The following is a 20,039-nucleotide window of genomic DNA, read 5'->3' as shown; positions in this document are numbered from 1 at the left end:
CCCCTCTGGGGTATTCCAGTGGAACGGTGTCTGCTGGAATACGGTATTGGTTGCACTGCGGGAAAGGGGTTGTGTCCGAGCTGGTGATACGGCTGGAGGCCTGGTATGGAAAAAGGTCGCGCAGTGTAGCGGTGGAAAATGTTAAGTTCGGGGTGCCGTCAAAGACCAACAGGCTGTGTGTTTAAAGTTGTCGTTACAAAGGTTATTTGGAAATTATTTAAATATTTGGGTTAATAAAAAGGCTGCCATGGCCATTTATACTCCAAACTCTGGTCTGGTCTTATCATTTGATGGTGGTAAGGGAATGTGAATGTGGGGAGTTGTGGGGTTTAAATGGGTGGTAAGAAGTTGGGGATATTGGACTACGATCTTGACTACACTGGTCATGGTAATGGGAGGTTTATCTGACTTATTATAGTCATGAGGCTGATTAAGGTGGTAATTAAACTCACTTGATGCCTTACCCGCATTAAATTAGCCTCAGAGTCTGTGTAATTAATATGTGTTTGGGTTTAAAGGGATGAGGTGGCAACTCTACGCCAACACCCTCTGGCCCAGACAAACAAGCAGTGGGCCTCGATGACATGTGACTTTTACAAGACATCTGCCCATGTGCAGCCACCCTAGAATGCACTGATAAGATTTCCTGCAATCAGTTGACCACAATCACTAATTGAACAAAAAAAGTCTACAGATCCTTCTCGGCATTCACGCAGAGGTCTTCCTTTAATGATCTTGGCGCTCGTCCTTACAATGAGATCTTCACTGTAGAGGCACGTCTTCCGCTTCCATGTGCCGAATCCTCTGAGGTGGTGTCTTTGATAAGCTTTCGCTAAGGGTACTTTGCATGAGCTCTGCAAAAGAAAGTCTCACCTTATCCTTCATATCTTTCCCCATGAAGACGTAGAGAATCGGGTTGATGCAACTATTGAACATGGCCAGAGACTGCGAGAACATATCCAGGATGAGTACTACTTCATTTGGAGTGTATAGCAGGACTACCCCCATGATGTGGTAGGGGGCCCAGGTGATGAAAAATGTGACTACGATCCCTAAAGACACCTTGATGATTTTATTACCAACTTCTGTAAATCTTCTCTTGTGTAATATGAAAGCCACAGAAATGTAACAGGCAGAAATGATTAAGAATGGAAGCAGAAAACCAAAAACCATGTAGATGTAAGCGGTGGGCACTATTATGTGCTCTTCAGAATAGCACCAAGTTTTGTTATATTCAGTGTAGAACGTTTGGTACAGGACTTTAGGTAGACACATCACGGAGGACAAGGTCCAAATAGCCAAGCAGGTCATCCAAGCCAGTCGTACTACTCGGTGATTTCGGGCCCAAATGGGTTGGACAACCAGGATGCAACGGTCAACGCTGATAGCCACCAAGGTGAAGACGCTGGTGAACATGTTCAATGGAACAATGAAGTGTAACATCTTGCAGAGCACAGCGCCGTACAGCCATTCTGGGTAGAAGTACTGCACTACAGTCAATGGGAGAGACAGGCAGCAGATAATATCGGCCAGAGCAAGGTTCCAAAACCAAATGGTGTTCATGGTCCACTTCATCTTCACTCCGGTAATCCAAAGCACCAGAGCATTGCCGGGGACACCCACGAGGGTCGTGACAGATAAAACCACGACTGTGAACAAATGCCCATGGGTGTAAAAGATGTTTGGTTCCGTCTCATCACTGATGTTGGACATCTTGTTCTCCTGTAAAGACATCAAAAGTTAAATGATGAAAAAAGGGGAGAGTGTCGCCTCTTTTAGAATAAAAATACAAAAAGTAACAAGGTGCCTACATCCCATTTGGTATGAAGAATAATGTGACAAAAATAATTTGACAACATTTGGCTGCTTGGGGCCAATGTGTGTCAGTATTTAGGTCGAGGGAAGGGGGAGGGATTTTGGAAGGGACTTTTCGCGGCACTGATAAAGACAATCTGATAAAAATTCAATATTTATTTAACAAAAAAGAAAATAAGTATAATACATAGACAATTTAAGAACAAACCCCACATTTCACAACAGAAAGCAAAAAACAGACTGTGTCTTAATGTAAGGAATCGATGACCTCGACCGGTTTCGCGGTGATTTACCGCTTCTTCAGGAGGAGATTCTTTTCTCTTCTAAAAAGTATGCATAAACATATAAATAAACAAGCAGGATATACAATATGTGTATACATTGTGTACAATTCAATACAATGCGTTATATAATGGAGCCGAGCACTCACCCAGGTTGGTCATATGATCAGACGTGGAGCCTGGTATAGGCCTTCTGTGGCGCGTGGAGGGGGATATTTTATTTAGACGGGCTCTATTAAGGTGAGGAGTAGAATAAATCAAATATACAGGGAATGGTCAGTTAATTATTGAGGTGTGGGTCACCAGTGAGTGGAAGGAAGTGTGTGTGGGTGACGGAAAAAAGGGGGGGGAAGGTTGAGGGGGGGAAAAAAAAGAGGAAAGAGGGGTAGAAAATTGGGGGAGGGAAAAAAAGGGGGGGTGAGGAAGGGAGAGGTTGTTTGGGGGGGGAGAGGAAGAAAAAGGGCGGGGGGGGGGGAGAAAGGAAAATGGGGGAAGGGGGGGGGGGGGGGTTTAGGGAATTAAAATAAATAAGGTTAGGATTAACGTGAAAGGGGGAAAAGGGAGGGGAGGGAGGGAAGGAGGAGAAGAGAGGAAAGGGGTGGGGGGGGAAAAGAGAAGGGGAGAAGGGAAAGGGAGAATAGGGGGAGGGAGAAATGGGGGGGGGAACAGGTATTATTGAGGATAAGGGTAAACAATTGGATAATATTATCAAGGGAAGGATGGGAAAGGGAAAGAAAGAGGGGAGGAAAAACAGGGGTAAGGGAGAAAAGAAAGAAGGGGGAAAGGAAGAAGGATCAGCGAGGACTAGTGAAGTGGTGCATAAAGTGTCTGGACAAGGGGTAAAAGGGGAAGAAGGGGGGTGTGTAAGGAAGGGGGGGGAAACGGGTGTGTGTGGAGTGTGTGGGTTGGAGGAGGGACAGGGGAGGGAAAAGGGAAGGGAGGGGGAGGGGAAAAGTGGGGGAACAGGGGAGTGGGGGTTTTTTTAAGAAGGGGAAAAAAGGGGGGGGGGAGGGTGTTGGATAAGGGAGATGGAGGAGGGGGAGAAGGGACAGGGGAATGAAAGGGGCAGTGAGAGGGCTAGTAAGGATCGTAAAGTTAGTGACCTTGATAGGAAAACATCAGCATATACAGGAAGTGCATTGTTATATACAGGGATACATGGAAATGGGAAGGTGGTGAATGGAAAAAGCCCATCAACAGACACGTCAGTGAATTAGAAGAGTCCATCACCAGGGTGACCAACCAACAATACACACTCCCCAAAGGGTCCTTACCAGGACTGCAGCAAAGGTACGCAGATTACTGGGGCACAGAGAACCGGACAATAATAGCCTTGTGTGTACTATCTCACAATGCCAGGGTAAAGGCAAACATTAGGCACTCGATCCAACTGAGGAGTCCAAAGGAAGGAGTTTTTAGCCATAAAAATGATTAAAGGGTCAGTAGGAAAGGAGCCTTTGTAATTAGGCATAAATCTTACTCACCTAGGCTCAAGAGTGTCCACGTGTGTCAAAAGTTAAAGTTATTGTATCCATGTGGTTTTGTCCAATCAGATGTAACATAAAGTAAAAGGTTATTTCTGGTCATGATGGAGTCCCGTAACTAGTGATTAGCTAAAATTTGGTTGAGAGAGATTATCACGTGACAGGAGGCCCAATTAGCTGCGGCCGTGGAATCCCCCCTCCCCCCCCCCCCCACACACATAACAAGGGAAACAGTCTTTAACATAACAAGGGGGCGGGGATGCTGGTGACATCATTGACCCATTATGGCCACATGGACATATATTGTTCAATGGCATTGTCCAAATATGGTCATGCTAAGTCAATGATGTCACCAACATGCCTGCCCCTATTTAGAAGTATGCATGTTGAAGGATAACAAGGTTTCCTGCAGAACACAGATGCTAACACTAGTATTGTTACGTATGTCAACAGGGTGCAATATCGCTCGCAGTAACAGGTGAAAAATCACTTGCAGTAACTGGTGCAGTATTGCCTGCAGTAACAGGTGCAGTATTGCCTGCAGTAACATGTGCAGTATCACTCACAGTAACAGGTGCAGTATCAATCACAGTAACAGGTGCAGTATTGCATGCAGTAACAGGTGCAGTATCACTCACAGTAACAGGTGCAGTATTGCATGCAGTAACATGTGCAGTATCACTCACAGTAACAGGTGCAGTATCACTCACAGTAACAGGTGCAGTATTGCATGCAGTAACAGGTGCAGTATCACTCACAGTAACAGGTGCAGTATTGCATGCAGTAACATGTGCAGTATCACTCACAGTAACAGGTGCAGTATCACTCACAGTAACAGGTGCAGTATTGCATGCAGTAACATGTGCAGTATCACTCACAGTAACAGGTGCAGTATCACTCACAGTAACAGGTACAGTATTGCATGCAGTAACAGTTGCAGTATCACTCACAGTAACAGGTGCAGTATTGCCTGCAGTAACAGGTGCAGTATTGCCTGCAGTGACATGTGCAGTATCACTCACAGTAACAGGTGCAGTATTGCCTGCAGTAACAGGTGCAGTATTGCCTGCAGTAACAGTTGCAGTATCACTCACAGTAACAGGTGCAGTATTGCCTGCAGTAACAGGTGCAGTATTGCCTGCAGTGACATGTGCAGTATCACTCACAGTAACAGGTGCAGTATTGCCTGCAGTAACAGGTGCAGTATTGCCTGCAGTGACAGGTGCAGTATTTCCTGCAGTAACAGGTGCAGTATCGCTAGCAGTAACAGGTGCAGTATTGCCTGCAGTAACAGGTGCAGTATCACTCACAGTAACAGGTGCAGCATCAATCACAGTAACAGGTGCAGTATTGCCTGCAGTAACAGGTGCAGTATTGCTGGCAGTAACAGGTGCAGTATTGCTCGCAGTAACAGTTGCAGTATTGCCTGCAGTAACAGGTGCAGTATTGCCGGCAGTAACAGGTGCAGTATTGCTGGCAGTAACAGGGGCAGTATTGCCGGCAGTAACAGGTGCAGTATTGCTGGCAGTAACAGGGGCAGTATTGCCGGCAGTAACAGGTGCAGTATTGCTGGCAGTAACAGGGGCAGTATTGCCTGCAGTAACAGGTGCAGTATCACTCACAGTAACAGGTGCAGCATCAATCACAGTAACAGGTGCAGTTTTGCCCGCAGTAACAGGTGCAGTATTGCCTGCAGTAACATGTGAAGTGTCACTCACAGTAACAGGTGCAGTATCACTCACAGTAACAGGTGCAGTATTGCCTGCAGTAACATGTGAAGTGTCACTCACAGTAACAGGTGCAGTATCACTCACAGTAACAGGTGCAGTATCACTCACAGTAACAGGTGCAGTATCACTCACAGTAACAGGTGCAGTATTGCTGGCAGTAACAGGTGCAGTATTGCCTGCAGTAACAGGTGCAGTATTGCCTGCAGTAACATGTGCAGTGTCACTCACAGTAACAGGTGCAGTATTGCCGGCAGTAACAGGTGCAGTATTGCCTGCAGTAACAGGTGCAGTATTGCCTGCAGTAACATGTGCAGTGTCACTCACAGTAACAGGTGCAGTATTGCCGGCAGTAACAGGTGCAGTATTGCCGGCAGTAACAGGTGCAGTATCACTCGCAGTAACAGGTGCAGTATTGCTGGCAGTAACAGGTGCAGTATTGCCTGCAGTAACAGGTGCAGTATTGCCTGCAGTAACGCCAAGTCAAAACTGATAACCGTTAAAAAAAAAAGCGACGCTCATGGAGATTTTCAAGTACCGTAGTTTGGCGCCATTCCACGAGCGTGTGCAATTTTAAAGTGTGACATGTTAGGTATCTATTTACTCGGCGTAACATCATCTTTCATATTATACCAAAAAAATTGGGCTACCTTTACTGTTTTGTTCTTTTTTTTTTCAAAAAAACTGCGTTTTGAAAGACCGCTGCGCAAATACAGTGTGACATAAAATATTGCAACAGCCACCATTTTATTCTATAGGGTCTCTGTTCAAAAAGTAATATATATTTATATATAGTGGAACCTCGGATTGCATGTAACGCGGTTAACGAGCGTTTCGCAATACAAGCGCTGTATTTAAAAGAAAACAGACTCGGTTTGCGATTGTCGTCTTGTAAAACGAGCAGGATTCAAGCCAAAGCGGTGTGCAATACCACGTTTGGCCTGAGGTGTGGGGTGCCGGAGCTGAGCAGAGCCGAACGGCGCCGATCGGAAGCCGATCGGTGCCATTCTGAGCCGTTCGGAAATGCTCGGAAAATTGCGGAAATACTCCTTTCTTAAAGCTTTTCCTAATTCAGCCGAGGTGTCCTCGGCCCTTTCCGAGTGTTTACGAGGCTCTCTGGCCCCCCCGCCTCTGGCCGCATGCGGTATTGCATGCCATAGAATTCAATGCGGAACAAATTATTTTCGTTTCCATTGGCTTCTATGGGGAAACTCGCTTTGATATGCGAGTGCTTTGGATTACGAGCATTCTCCTGGAACGGATTATGCTCGTAATCCAAGGTTCCACTGTATGTGTATATATATATATATATATATATATATATATATATATATATATATATTAGGGATGTCCCGATACCGATACTAGTATCGGTACCGTGGTGGGGGGAGTTACAAGCCTTCTCCGCGCCGCTCTCCCCCCGTGCTGTCTTCTCACTCTCATTGCCGCTCTCCCCCGTGCTTTCTTGTCCCCCTCTGTGCCGCTCTCCCCCTGTGCTTTCTTGTCCCCTCCGTGCCCCTCTCCCCCGTGTTTTCTTGTCCCCCTCTGTGCCGCTCTCCCCCCGTGCTTTCTTGTCCCCCTCTGTGCCGCTCTCCCCCCATGCGTTCTTGTCCCCCTCCGTGCCGATTTCCCCCGTGCTGTCTTCTCCCTCTCATTGGCGCTCTCCCCCCGTGCGTTCTTGTCACCCTTCCGTGCCGCTCTCCCCCGTGCTTTCTTGTCCCCCTCTGTGCCGCTCTCCCCCGTGCTTTCTTGTCCCCCTCTGTGCCGCTCTCCCCCGTGCATTCTTGTCCCCCTCCGTGCCGCTCTCCCAGTGCTTTCTTGTCCCCCTCTGTGCCGCTCTCCCCCGTGCCTTCTTGTCCCCCTCCGTGCCGCTCTCCCCGTGCTTTCTTGTCCCCCTCTGTGCCGCTCTCCCCCGTGCTTTCTTGTCCCCCTCCGTGCCGCTCTCCCCCCTTGCGTTCTTGTCCCCCTCTGTGCCGCTCTCCCCCCATGCGTTCTTGTCCCCCTCTGTGCCGCTCTCCCCCGTGCTTTCTTGTCCCCCTCCGTGCCCCTCTCCCCCATGCGTTCTTGTCCCCCTCTGTGCCGCTCTCCCCCGTGCTTTCTTGTCCCCCTCTGTGCCGCTCTCCCCCGTGCTTTCTTGTTCCCCTCCGTGCCGCTCTCCCCCGTGCTTTCTTGTCCCCCTCCGTGCCGTTCTCCCCCTATGCTATCTTGTCCCCCTCCGTGCCACTCTCCCCCGTGCTTTCTTGTCCCCCTCCGTGCCGCTCTCCCCCCATGCGTTCTTGTCCCCTCTGTGCCGCTCTCCCCCGTGCTTTCTTGTCCCCCTCCTTGCCGCTCTCCCCCGTGCTTTCTTGTCCCCCTCCGTGCTGCTCTCCCCCGTGCTTTCTTGTCCCCTCTGCTTTGGATTACGACCATTCTCCTGGAACGGATTATCCTCGTATATATATATATTAGGGATGTCCCGATACCAATACTAGTATCGGTATCGGTACCGATACCGAGCATTTCTCGAGTACTTGTACTCGGCTGAAATGCTCCGATGCTTCACCCGATACCTGGGCAGTCAGGTATCGGGTGGTGGGGGGAGTTACAAGTCTTCTCCGTGCCGCTCTCCCCGTGCTTTCTTGTCCCCCTCCGTGCCGCTCTCCCCCCGTGCATTCTTGTCCCCCTCTGTGCCGCTCTCCCCCATGCATTCTTGTCCCCCTCCGTGCCGCTCTTCCCCCATGTGTTCTTGTCCCCCTCTGTGCCGCTCTCCCCCGTGCTTTCTTGTCCCCCTCCGTGCCGCTCTCCTCCCATGCGTTCTTGTCCCCCTCTGTGCCGCTCTCCCCCGTGCTTTCTTGTCCCCCTCCGTGCCGCTCTCCCCCGTGCTTTCTTGTCCCCCTCCGTGCCGCTCTCCCCCTGTGCTATCTTGTCCCCCTCCGTGCCGCTCTCCCCCGTGCTTTCTTGTCCCCCTCCGTGCCGCTCTCCCCCCATGCGTTCTTGTCCCCCTCTGTGCCGCTCTCCCCCGTGCTTTCTTGTCCCCCTCCGTGCCCCTCTCCCCCATGCGTTCTTGTCCCCCTCTGTGCCGCTCTCCCCCGTGCTTTCTTGTCCCCCTCTGTGCCGCTCTCCCCCGTGCTTTCTTGTTCCCCTCCGTGCCGCTCTCCCCCGTGCTTTCTTGTCCCCCTCCGTGCTGCTCTCCCCCTGTGCTATCTTGTCCCCCTCCGTGCCACTCTCCCCCATGCTTTCTTGTCCCCCTCTGTGCCGCTCTCCCCCCATGCGTTCTTGTCCCCCTCTGTGCCGCTCTCCCCCGTGCTTTCTTGTCCCTCTCCTTGCCGCTCTCCCCCCATGCGTTCTTGTCCCCCTCTGTGCCGCTCTCCCCCGTGCTTTCTTGTCCCCCTCCTTGCCGCTCTCCCCCGTGCTTTCTTGTCTGCCTCCGTGCTGCTCTCCCCCGTGCTTTCTTGTCCCCCTCTGTGCCGCTCTCCCCCGTGCTTTCTTGTCCCCCTCTGTGCCGCTCTCCCCCCATGCGTTCTTGTCTACCTCTGTGCCACTCTCCCCCGTGCTTTCTTGTCCCCCTCCGTGCCGTTCTCCCCCGTGCTTTCTTGTCCCCCTCCGTGCCGCTCTCCCCCTGTGCTATCTTGTCCCCCTCCGTGCCGCTCTCCCCCCGTGCGTTCTTGTTCCCCTCCGTGCCGCTCTCCGCCCGCGCGTTCTTGTCCCCCTCCGTGCCGCTGTCCCCCCGTGCGTTCTTGTCCCCCTCCGTGCCGCTCTCCCCCTGCTGTCTTCTCCCCCCCTCTGTGCAGCTCTCCCCCTCAATTTGTCAGGATGGAGTGCGTAGGTAGGAGCCGCTAAACCCAGCTCCTACCTTTTCTGAATGGACAGAGTCAGTGATCACTGGGCCATATTCTTAAACAAGTTACGTAGGCGTATCAGCAGATACGCCTACGTAAGTCCGTTTCCTATGTTTAAGTGTATTCTCAAACTGAGATACACTTAAACATGCCTAAGATACGACGGCTTGCGCCGTTGTATCTTAGGCTGCAATATCTACGCTGACCGCTAGGTGGCGGTCAGCGTAGAATATGCAAATGACTAGTCACGCCGATTCTCTAACGTACGCTTGCCCGCCGTAGTGTTTTAACGTCGTTTCCGTAAGCGATACGCGGCGTAAAGATAAAGATGCCCCCTAGGTGGCGTACTCAATGTTAAGTATGGCCGTCGATCCCGCGTCGAAATTTCAAAATTAAACGTCGTTTGCGTAAGTCGTCCGTGAATGGCGCTGGACGCCATTTACGTTACAGTCAAAACAAATGACGTCCGTGAGACGTCATTTAGCGCAATGCACGTCGGGTAATTTACCCGACGGAGCATGCGCATTACGATCGGCGCGGGAGCGCGCCTAATTTAAATGATCCACGCCCCCTGCCAGGATCATTTGAATTAGGATGGCTTGCGCGGGTGGACTTTACGCGACGCCGCCGCAAGTTTACAGGTAAGTGGTTTGTGAATCAGGCACTTGCCACTTAAACTTGCGGCGGAGTAACGTAAAGTACATACGTTCCTCCGCCTTAGATGTATAAGAATATGGCCCCCTGTGTTTACGATGCTTGTCATGTTACATGATATTATTTTTATTATGTACTGTCTCTTTAATTCCTATCTAGTTTGACTCTTGTGGCATTCCTTAGTTTGCATGCTGCTCAGTCTCCTCCCCCTCTTTTCTGTATCAGTCATTTTAATGCTGTAATTCATGTGACCTGTGTGTTTCTTCTACCTGCATGGAAGAATCGTTCTTTTACCTGTTGTAACTTGCATTCTACGGATCATACGACGAATAAACATCGCCAGATCTTCTTTCATGTGAGTTGTGACTGAGTAAGCTATCTGGAAAGGTGATTTGGGATGAACAATCTCTTCAGGGCAATGAGCTCCATGTGCTACTGAAAAATACATTCATAGCCTTTGTAGCCGATTCAGAATAGTAAAAGAACGTATCCAGCAGCCTGCACAGAGATAACTGCGTCACAGGACAGATCATAGTGAAGTGTAACCGTGTGTATTGCATGAGAATTCTGCATACAACCCCAGCACAGCTTGTTACAGCTCCTCACAGTATACAGACTCTCTTCACTGCTACAGTCAAGCCTGTGTACTGCAGGCCATCATGAGTGGAAAGGGCTCAGTGTGTGATGAAACACCACAGCATGCACTACACAGAGAAAGCCAGAATGAGGACCCAGAGTCCACTGCATTGACCAAACGCTCTGTGAAACCCACTTGGAAGGTTATAGAGAACTATGAATCCATGAGAACTGAACTAGCAACCAGTTTGAAGCAGATTTGGGATAAAATCCTCACCCACATTGATGTGATTTCATGTCCCAGCCATGAGGTACTGCAACTAGAGGGCGCCATAAAGCATCTCTCTGCTTCATACGAACTGTACCAGACTACAAGCAACAAATATAAAACTATTCTGCAAAGCATCAACACTGAGGAGTCCTTAGAGCAACTTAACAATGCCCAGCTTCTTAATGAGGAAAGAGAAAGCTTTATCCAGCGAACTAAAGCAAAGGCAGAAGCAAAATAAATGCTGCCACGGGACACTGTATCTCACAAATCTGTATCCACCAGACGTTCTAAAGGTTCCTCTAGATCCCGAAGTTCAAGGCACTCAACGCTTAGTGAACAGCTAATAAATGCCCGCGCCGAAGCAGAGGCTATCAAAGTACGGGCCGCATATGCAAAAAAGAGAGCAGACATGGAGGCCGAGGTTGCAGTAATGGAAACCGAGGCAGCGCATCAAAAGGCAGTAATGGAAGCTCAAACGGCACGTCAAAGGGCAGCAATTGAAGCTTTAAAGGAACAGAGCAACTACGAGGCAGCTGCAGCAAAACTAAAGGTTTTGGAACAAGCTATCGGTGCAGATGAAAACGCTAGCGAAAGGGTCAGCGTCGAGGCAGATGTAGAAGATCCTTTTGAACGCACTAAGAACTATGTTCTAAACCACAGCAGTGAACACTCAATTACCTCCACGTTTCACGGCAACGCAAGGACTTCACCACATCATCAGGTAAAAGCTGTTCCAGCCACTTCCTACATGCAAACCCACCCCAGTGCAGCTCCCGACTGTCATGCTGATCCCGCATATGTCACAAAACGGCACACAAATCCGCAAGCAAGTCGCCAGCCTCCTGCTAACAGTACTGTTCCAGACCTTCACCCAACAATTCAGCTGAATGCCCTTGCTGCACCATATCTTCCCACGTCTCTTTGCAACGATACCATAAACAATGCAATCCACAACAATCAACCAGCAACCTCCTATGTAAAGTCAGAGGCAACCGATACAACAGAGGTAGTAAAGTACTTACTTCGACATGAGCTCGCCAAGTCAGGCCTAGTAAACTACGACGACCATCCTGAAAATTATAGAAGCTGGAAAGCCGCTTTCAAAAATACATTAGGCGGTATCGGTTTTACTGCCGATCGTGAGCTGGATCTGCTGATCGGGTTGCTTGGCCCACAGTCTACAGAACGTGTCAAGAGCCTCAGGTCAGTTTACATCGACAATCCAACTGCAGGTCTCACCGCAGCATGGGAGCGTCTAGAACAGACTTACGGTAGTCCTGAAGCCATAGAGAATGCATTGCTCAAACGATTGGAAAATTTCCCAAGGATATCTGGTAAGGACAATATAGAGTTCCAGAGACTCAGCGACCTTCTTCTCGAAGTCCAGCTTGCCAAAACTGACCCTAAGCTACCTGGCCTCAGTTACCTGGACACTGCTCGAGGAGTTAACCCTATCGTTTGCAAGCTTCCGCATGGCCTACAAGAAAAGTGGATCCAAGTTGGGTCATCATACAAACGGGAAAACAAGGTTTCCTTTCCCCCGTTCTCCTACTTCTGCAATTTCGTCAGGAACATTGCTGACACCAAGAACGATCCTAGTTTTGCATTCAGCGAGTTCAATACTCCCTCACCTAAAGGTGACAACCTACATACTAGCTACAGGAACCGCAGAGGTCCCGTGTCTGTTAGGAAGACAGACATTATTCCCACTCCCGCCCCAAACAAGAGCGGCAAGATCGAAAACCCAAACCGATTATGTCCCATCCACAAGAAGCCTCATCCCCTCAAAAAATGTATCGGTTTCAGAAAGAAGCCCCTACACGAACGAAAGGAACTCCTAAAGACTTTTGGGGTATGTTATAGATGCTGTGCTTCCACCGATCACTTTGCCAAGGAATGTAAAACTCCTATCAAGTGCATAGAGTGCGGTTCCGAGGACCATGTGCAAGCACTCCATCCCCTTGAGTCCAATCCTTCACAACATGCAGACCTTCCTCCTGGGCAGAACCACAGCGGGAAGAGTACAGATCACGTACCTAATTCCACCATGGTATTTTCTTCGTGCACTGAAGTCTGTGGGGAAGACCACTGTGACAAATCTTGCGCTAAAATATGCCTAGTGAATATTCATCACAAGGATCAGCCAGAAAAGACTTTAAGGGTGTATGCTATCTTAGACGATCAAAGCAATCGATCGCTTGCACGATCCGAACTGTTCGATCTATTTTGCACAAAAGGAGAGGTTCACCCTTACACCTTAGGCACTTGTAGTGGAACTACAGAGGTTTTTGGAAGAAGGGCTCATGGATTTATTGTGTCCTCCCTAGAAAATAACCTACAATTACCCTTACCTACACTTGTAGAGTGTAACCAGATACCAGCCAACAAAGAAGAAATACCTACACCAGAAGTTGCCTTCTACCACCCTCATCTAAGGTCAATAGCCAGTGAAATCCCACCACTTGACAAAGATGCTAAAATCCTTCTTCTGCTGGGAAGAGATATTCTAAGGATCCACAAGGTACACAGGCAGGTCAGCGGACCTCCAGAGGCCCCATTCGCCCAGTACCTGGACTTAGGCTGGGTCATCATAGGCAACGTCTGTATAGGCAAAATGAAAAGGCCTACTAACATTTCTTCATTCAAGACAAATGTATTGCCAAATGGTCGTAATACTCACTTTGAGCCATGCCCACATCACTACTGGGTAAAGGAGAAGGTAACTAGCTGCAAGTTGCAACATTGCAACACAAACCTTTCCCGCACCTACTATGACAGCTTTGGTTCTACAGTTTTCAATGTAAGCAGTGAAGACGACAAGTTGGCTCCTTCGGCAGAAGACAAAGAATTCCTTAAAGTAATGGACAATGAGTTCTTTCAGGAAGATTCCAATAGTTGGGTAGCACCTCTACCCTTTCGCCTCCCGAGAGAGAAACTACCAAACAATCTACATCAAGCAGTCAAAAGATTCTCCTCCTTAAAGCGTACCTTAAGCAGGAAGCCAGAGATGGAAAGACATTTTGTGGACTTCATACAGAATATCTTTGACAGGGGTCATGCCGAACCCGCACCCCCATTGAAAGAAGGAGAAGAATGCTGGTACCTCCCTTCCTTCGGTGTGTATCACCCACGAAAGCCAGACCAAATCAGAGTTGTCTTTGACTCCAGTGCCCAACATGAAGGCTTCTCACTTAACGACATGCTCCTCACAGGGCCCAACTTGAACAACAACCTCATTGGAGTCCTAATTCGCTTTCGTCAAGAACCTGTAGCGGTGATGGCCGACATTCAACAAATGTTCCACTGCTTCATCGTCAAGGAAGATAACAGGAATTACCTCAGGTTTCTATGGCACAAGGACAACGACATCAACAAAGAGGTAATTGATTACCGAATGAGGGTGCATGTCTTTGGGAACAGCCCTTCCCCAGCTGTAGCAATCTATGGACTAAAAAAGACAGCTCAGCTTGGAGAAGCTGAGTATGGATCCGATGCTCGTCAATTTGTTGAAAGGAACTTTTACGTAGACGACGGGCTCAAATCCTTTCCTACTGCTAAAGAAGCAATTAATCTTCTTACCAGAACAAAGGAGATGCTAGCTGTAGCAAATTTGAGACTTCACAAAATTATATCTAACAGCCAAGAGCTAATGAATGCATTTCACCCTGAGGACTATGCTGCCAGTGTGAAAGACCTTGACCTTGGGTCAGACACACCCCCTATACAGAGAAGTCTAGGTCTGCTGTGGAACATCAAGGCAGACACATTCACCTTCCAGGTGTCAACCTGTGACAAACCCTTCACCAAGAGAGGAGTCTTGTCCGTAGTGAACAGCATCTACGACCCACTGGGATTTATAGCCCCAGTCACCATCCAAGGTAAGATGTTATTAAGACAGCTTACTACTGATAACATAGATTGGGACACTCCGTTACCTATTGAGAAACAACAAAGATGGGAGAAATGGAGAGGTTCTCTGAAGACATTAGAACAGCTCCAAATTCCACGTTGCTATGCCCCAGTCTCCATCTCAGCCGCTGTCCAGAGGGAAATCCATATTTTCTCTGATGCATCAGTTGAAGCTATAGCTGCAGTGGCCTATTTGAAGACCTCAGGAGTTAATGGAGACATACACTGCAACTTTGTTCTAGGCAAGACAAAGCTAACACCAAAACCCGCACATACCATACCCAGACTTGAACTTTGTGCAGCTGTGCTAGCAGTGAAAATAGCTGAAGTCATAAAGAGTGAAATGGACATTAACATTGATTCCTTCATATTTTACACAGACAGCAAGATAGTGCTTGGTTACATTTACAACCAAACTAAACAATTTTACGTGTACGTCAGCAATAGAGTAGAACGTATCAGAAGGTTCTCCTTGCCAAAGCAATGGCACCATATTCCCACTGACCTTAATCCTGCCGATTGTGGGACAAGAGCTATATCTCCAGTAGCTCTCCTCGACTGCTTGTGGCTGTCGCCTCCAAGATTTCTTTCTGAAAACTCCTACTCAATTTCCACGGACACTACCTATGAACTGGTACATCCTGACGAGGATAAAGAAATAAGGTCTATGTACACCACACTGTGTACCTCTGCGAGTTCAGAACAAAAACTAAAGTCGCATCGTTTTGAACGTTTCTCAACCTGGTCATCAGCTGTTAGGGCTGTTGCTTATTTGATACACATTGCCCATTGTTTTAAAAGGAGGTTCTGCTCGGACTTTCTCACGACCAATCACGGAATTGGTGCTTCTTCTCCCAAGTGAGTGACTTAGGCAGGAGAACCGGCTATACCTGCTATGGCGGGGAGAATATCACTATCACTATTGACTGTGCTACTGTTGAAGTCCCACGATTATAAACGATAGACTGCAGGACTCAAGCCATCTGTTTTTTGGACGTTATGTTTCATTGTTCATTTACTGCATACCTTCTTGTGTTTGCGGGTATCTCGTATCTATGGTTTACACACCAGTTTTACCTTTAACGTTTCTTCCCCTACAGGTTCAAGTTGGACTTATCTTTATATATGTAATAGACTTTGAAATCTAAAGATTTCAGGCGGGGAGTGTCATGTTACATGATATTATTTTTATTATGTACTGTCTCTTTAATTCCTATCTAGTTTGACTCTTGTGGCATTCCTTAGTTTGCATGCTGCTCAGTCTCCTCCCCCTCTTTTCTGTATCAGTCATTTTAATGCTGTAATTCATGTGACCTGTGTGTTTCTTCTACCTGCATGGAAGAATCGTTCTTTTACCTGTTGTAACTTGCATTCTACGGATCATACGACGAATAAACATCGCCAGATCTTCTTTCATGTGAGTTGTGACTGAGTAAGCTATCTGGAAAGGTGATTTGGGATGAACAATCTCTTCAGGGCAATGAGCTCCATGTGCTACTGAAAAATACATTCATAGCCTTTGTAGCCGATTCAGAATAATGCTTCAGTTTATGAATGGAGAGAAACTTCTCTCTATTCATTTCAGCTGAGGCTGCAGAGAAAGGGACTGGGGAATCTGTGTCCTTAGTCCCTCTCTCTGTCTTAAAGTGGAGACCCCTGATATCTCACCAAAGCCCCCCCCCCCCAACAGGGCTGATTAAAAAAAATAAAAAAAATGCAATAAATAATTAAAAAAATAAAATGTAAATAATAATAACAATAATAATAATATAAAAAAAAACACTGACAATCCACTACCCCCCCCTATAAAAAAATAAAGAAAAAATCACTGTAAAAAAAAAAAATTGTGTAGCAAAAAAAAAACACCACTGTCACATGACATTAAAAAAAGTATCGGTATTCGGTATCGGTGAGTACTTGAAAAAAAGTATCGGTACTTGTACTCGGTCTCAGGACAACTCTAATATATATATCATTTTTTTTTTCTAGCAAAAAATACTGATTTCAATTTTTTAAAATTTAACGTTTTTTATGTATTTTTTTTTCATGATTTTTTTCATTAAAAAACCTAGTGATGATCAAATACCACCAAAAGAAAGCTCTTTTTGTGTGAAAAAAAAAATATATATCAAATTGAGTTTGCATACATAGTTGCATAGCAGCACAATTGCCAGTTAAAGTAACTTAGTGCTGAATAGCAAAGATTGCCCCGGTTATGAGGGGGGGGGGGGGGGGCAGGTGGGTTAAAGATGGTCGCTCTGTTCTGTGTTTCTGTCCAACTTTGTGGACTTTTTGTATTTCCTTTTCTTGTGAGATTTCAATAAAAAAAAATTGAAACAAAAAAAAAAAATTAAAAATACGGCCACAGCTTTTGAAAATGTTTTTATTCCTATAATACACTTTTATTATGTTTATGGAATATCTTACAAATATATTTGCATAAGTCGTGACACTCTACAGATACAGAATACAATTCTCTATATAGAAAATAATAATTATTATTATTATTTTTTGTTTTCTGTGTCAATAGTTTAATTATTATTTTCAAATAAAAAGAGGTAAGATTGTGCGGACAGTACAAGGATAACATTTGTAGATATTGTCCAGTACTGTGGAATGTATACAACATGAAATACAGGTATATACACATGGTAACATAACCACTTCAATACCGGGCGTTATTGAAGAGTGACAAGTTTGGAAAAAAAACACACAATATTTTTTACTTTTTGCTATAATAAATATTTATTAATATTTAAATAAATTAAAAAAAAAATAATAATATTTTTTTCTCTCAGTTTAGGCCAATATGTATTTTTCTACATATTTTTGGTAAAAAAATAAATCACAATAATCGGATATTGATTGGTTTGCGCAAAAGTTATAGAATCTACAAAATAGTTTTATAGAATTTTTTAATTTTTTTACTAGTAATTGCGGCGATCTGCGATTTTTATTGTGACTGTGACATTGTGGCGGACACTTTTGACACATTTTTGGGACCATTCACATTTATACAGCGAACAGTGCTATAAAAATGCACTGATTGTTGTGTAAATGTCACTGGCAGGGAAGGGGGCGATCAAGGGGTTAATTGTGTGTCCTAGGGAGTGATTCTAACTGTAGGGGGGAGGGGATTCACAAGGGGAGGAGACCGATCCATGTTCCTCTGTACTTGGAACACACCATCGGTCTCCTCTCACCTGACAGGAGGTGGATCTGTGTGTTTACACTCCATCATTACACACACAGATCCACGTCCCTGCTCTGAGCAATCGGGGGTTCCCCGGTGGACATCGCGGCCGCCGGGCATGCGTATTGCCTCCCGAGTGACTCGGCAGGGGGGGGGGCCCCCTAGACATCCGGGAAGCCCAGAATGTCATATGACGCCACACCCAGGATGGGAGATTCCTCCTGCGGACGTCATATCGCTATGGGCGGGTAGGGAAGTGGTTAATGTCCAGCCATGTCCAGCATAGTGGTATGGTCTTCCACCAGTCAAGCACGTTGGCTCAGCTTATTCGTTTTAGTGAGGAAACGCTCGATATCCACCCATAAAGGGGGCTCAGGAGAGGAAAACCAGTGTTTTAGTTGATCCGAGTGGGTTATAATATGGTTATTGTAGATGTCCACCATCCTCATGCCACCAGCAGATCTGTGTTTAATAAAAAATGGTGTGGACCTCCGAGCACTGTCCCTTGGTTCCAACCCCTACCCACCTCCGAGCACTGTCCCTTGGTTCCACCCTCTACCCAACTTCGAGCATTGTTCCTTGTCTCCGCCCCTACACACCTCCGAGCAATGTCCATTGGTTCCATCCCCTTCCCACCTCTGAGCACCGTCCCTTGGTTTTATCCCCTAGCCGCCTCCGAGCACCGTCCCTTGGTTCCATCCCCTACCCACCTCTGAGCACTGTCCCTTGGTTCTACCCCTACCCACCTCTGAGCACAGTCTCTTGGTTCCATCACCTACCCACCTCCAAGCACCGTCCCTTGGTTCCATCCCCTACCCACCTCCGAGCATTGTCCCTTGGTTCTACTGTCTACCCACCTCCAAGCACTGTCCCTTGGTTCCATCCGTACCCACCTCTGAGCACCGTCCCTTGGTTTCCATACCCTACCCACCTCTAAGCATCGTCCCTTGGTTTTATCCCCTACCCACCTCTGAGCACTGTCCCTTGGTTCCATCCCCTACCCACCTACGAGCACCATCCCTTGGTTCAATCCCCTAATCACCTCCGAGCATTGTCCCTTGGTTCCATCCCCTACCCACCTCCGAGCACCATCCCTTGGTTCCATCCCCTACCCACCTCCAAGCACTGTCCCTTGGTTCCATCCCCACCCACCTCTGAGCATTGTCCCTTGGTTCTACCCCTACCCACCTCTGAGCACCGTCCCTTGGTTCCATCCGTACCCACCTCTGAGCACCGTCCCTTGGTTTCCATACCCTACCCACCTCTAAGCATCGTCCCTTGGTTTTATCCCCTACCCACCTCTGAGCACCGTCCCTTGGTTCCATCCCCTACCCACCTACGAGCACCATCCCTTGGTTCCATCCCCTAATCACCTCCGAGCATTGTCCCTTGGTTCCATCCCCTACCCACCTCCGAGCACCATCCCTTGGTTCCATCCCCTACCCACCTCCAAGCACTGTCCCTTAGTTCCATCCCCACCCACCTCTGAGCACCGTCCCCTGGTTTTATCCCCTACCCACCTCCAAGCACCATCCCTTGGTTCCATCCCCTACCCACTTCTGAGCATTGTCCCTTGGTTCCACCCCTTACCCACCTCCGAGCATTGTCCCTTGGTTCCATCCCCTATCCACCTCCGAGCATGGTCCCTTGGTTCCATCTGTACCCACCTCTGAGCACCGTAAATCCCCAAGTAGCTGACCACAGTAAGATCCTTCACCAGTGATGGCAAACCTTGGCACCCCAGATGTTTTTCAAACTACATTTCCCATGATGCTCATGCACTATGCAGTGAACATCATGGGTAATGTAGTTCCAAAACATCTGGGGTGCCATGGTTCACCATCAATGCCCTACGTCAATCCAGTATATCTCACACCTTTTAGAGTCCAGGTTAAATTTCTGGGACCAAACTGCCAAGAGAAAGCCAATGTAGCCACCACAACAAATATATACTTTAGGATTATTTTGTGATATATTCCTAAATGTGAAGGTTTGTTGAACCCTATGCAATGCTTGTTGAACCCTATGAAACAAAAAAAGTAAACCATGAGATCACAGTGTGACAGAACCCACTGTCACTGTGTGTTTTGGAGGGGGATGTGGGCTGGTCTCCTACCCATAGACTATGGCCCAGCAGAGAAGGGGGGATTTGGAGGGATATTTGTCGTCTCCCACCACCTGGAGAAGACGCAACCTCCATATATTTGTGTCCGTGGTCGCCGGTTAATCGGAACACCGTGAACGCGGTATCTGTGGCTGGGCTTGTGGAGTTGTTTCCGGCTACCTAAACCTATTGGCCCGGTTGGGCTAA

General features: G+C 47.6%; 1 protein-coding gene across 1 annotated transcript in view; it reads right to left on the bottom strand.

The window, feature by feature from the left end:
* Nucleotides 1-611: 611 nt before the first annotated feature.
* The window catches only part of LOC120946628 (C3a anaphylatoxin chemotactic receptor-like), a 52,324-nt gene continuing 32,896 nt past the window's right edge, over nucleotides 612-20,039 (bottom strand). The window contains exon 2 of the mRNA XM_040361211.1: nucleotides 612-1,722. Within this exon, the coding sequence (XP_040217145.1) occupies nucleotides 763-1,713 (951 nt within the window). The 5' untranslated portion in view covers nucleotides 1,714-1,722 and the 3' untranslated portion in view covers nucleotides 612-762. The remainder of the gene's footprint in view (nucleotides 1,723-20,039) is intronic.

This window comes from Rana temporaria, chromosome 8 (assembly GCF_905171775.1).
Source record: "Rana temporaria chromosome 8, aRanTem1.1, whole genome shotgun sequence".
Classification (NCBI taxonomy): domain Eukaryota; kingdom Metazoa; phylum Chordata; class Amphibia; order Anura; family Ranidae; genus Rana; species Rana temporaria.
Note: the sequence above shows the minus strand (reverse complement) of the source record. Positions and strands in the feature narration are given on the sequence as shown.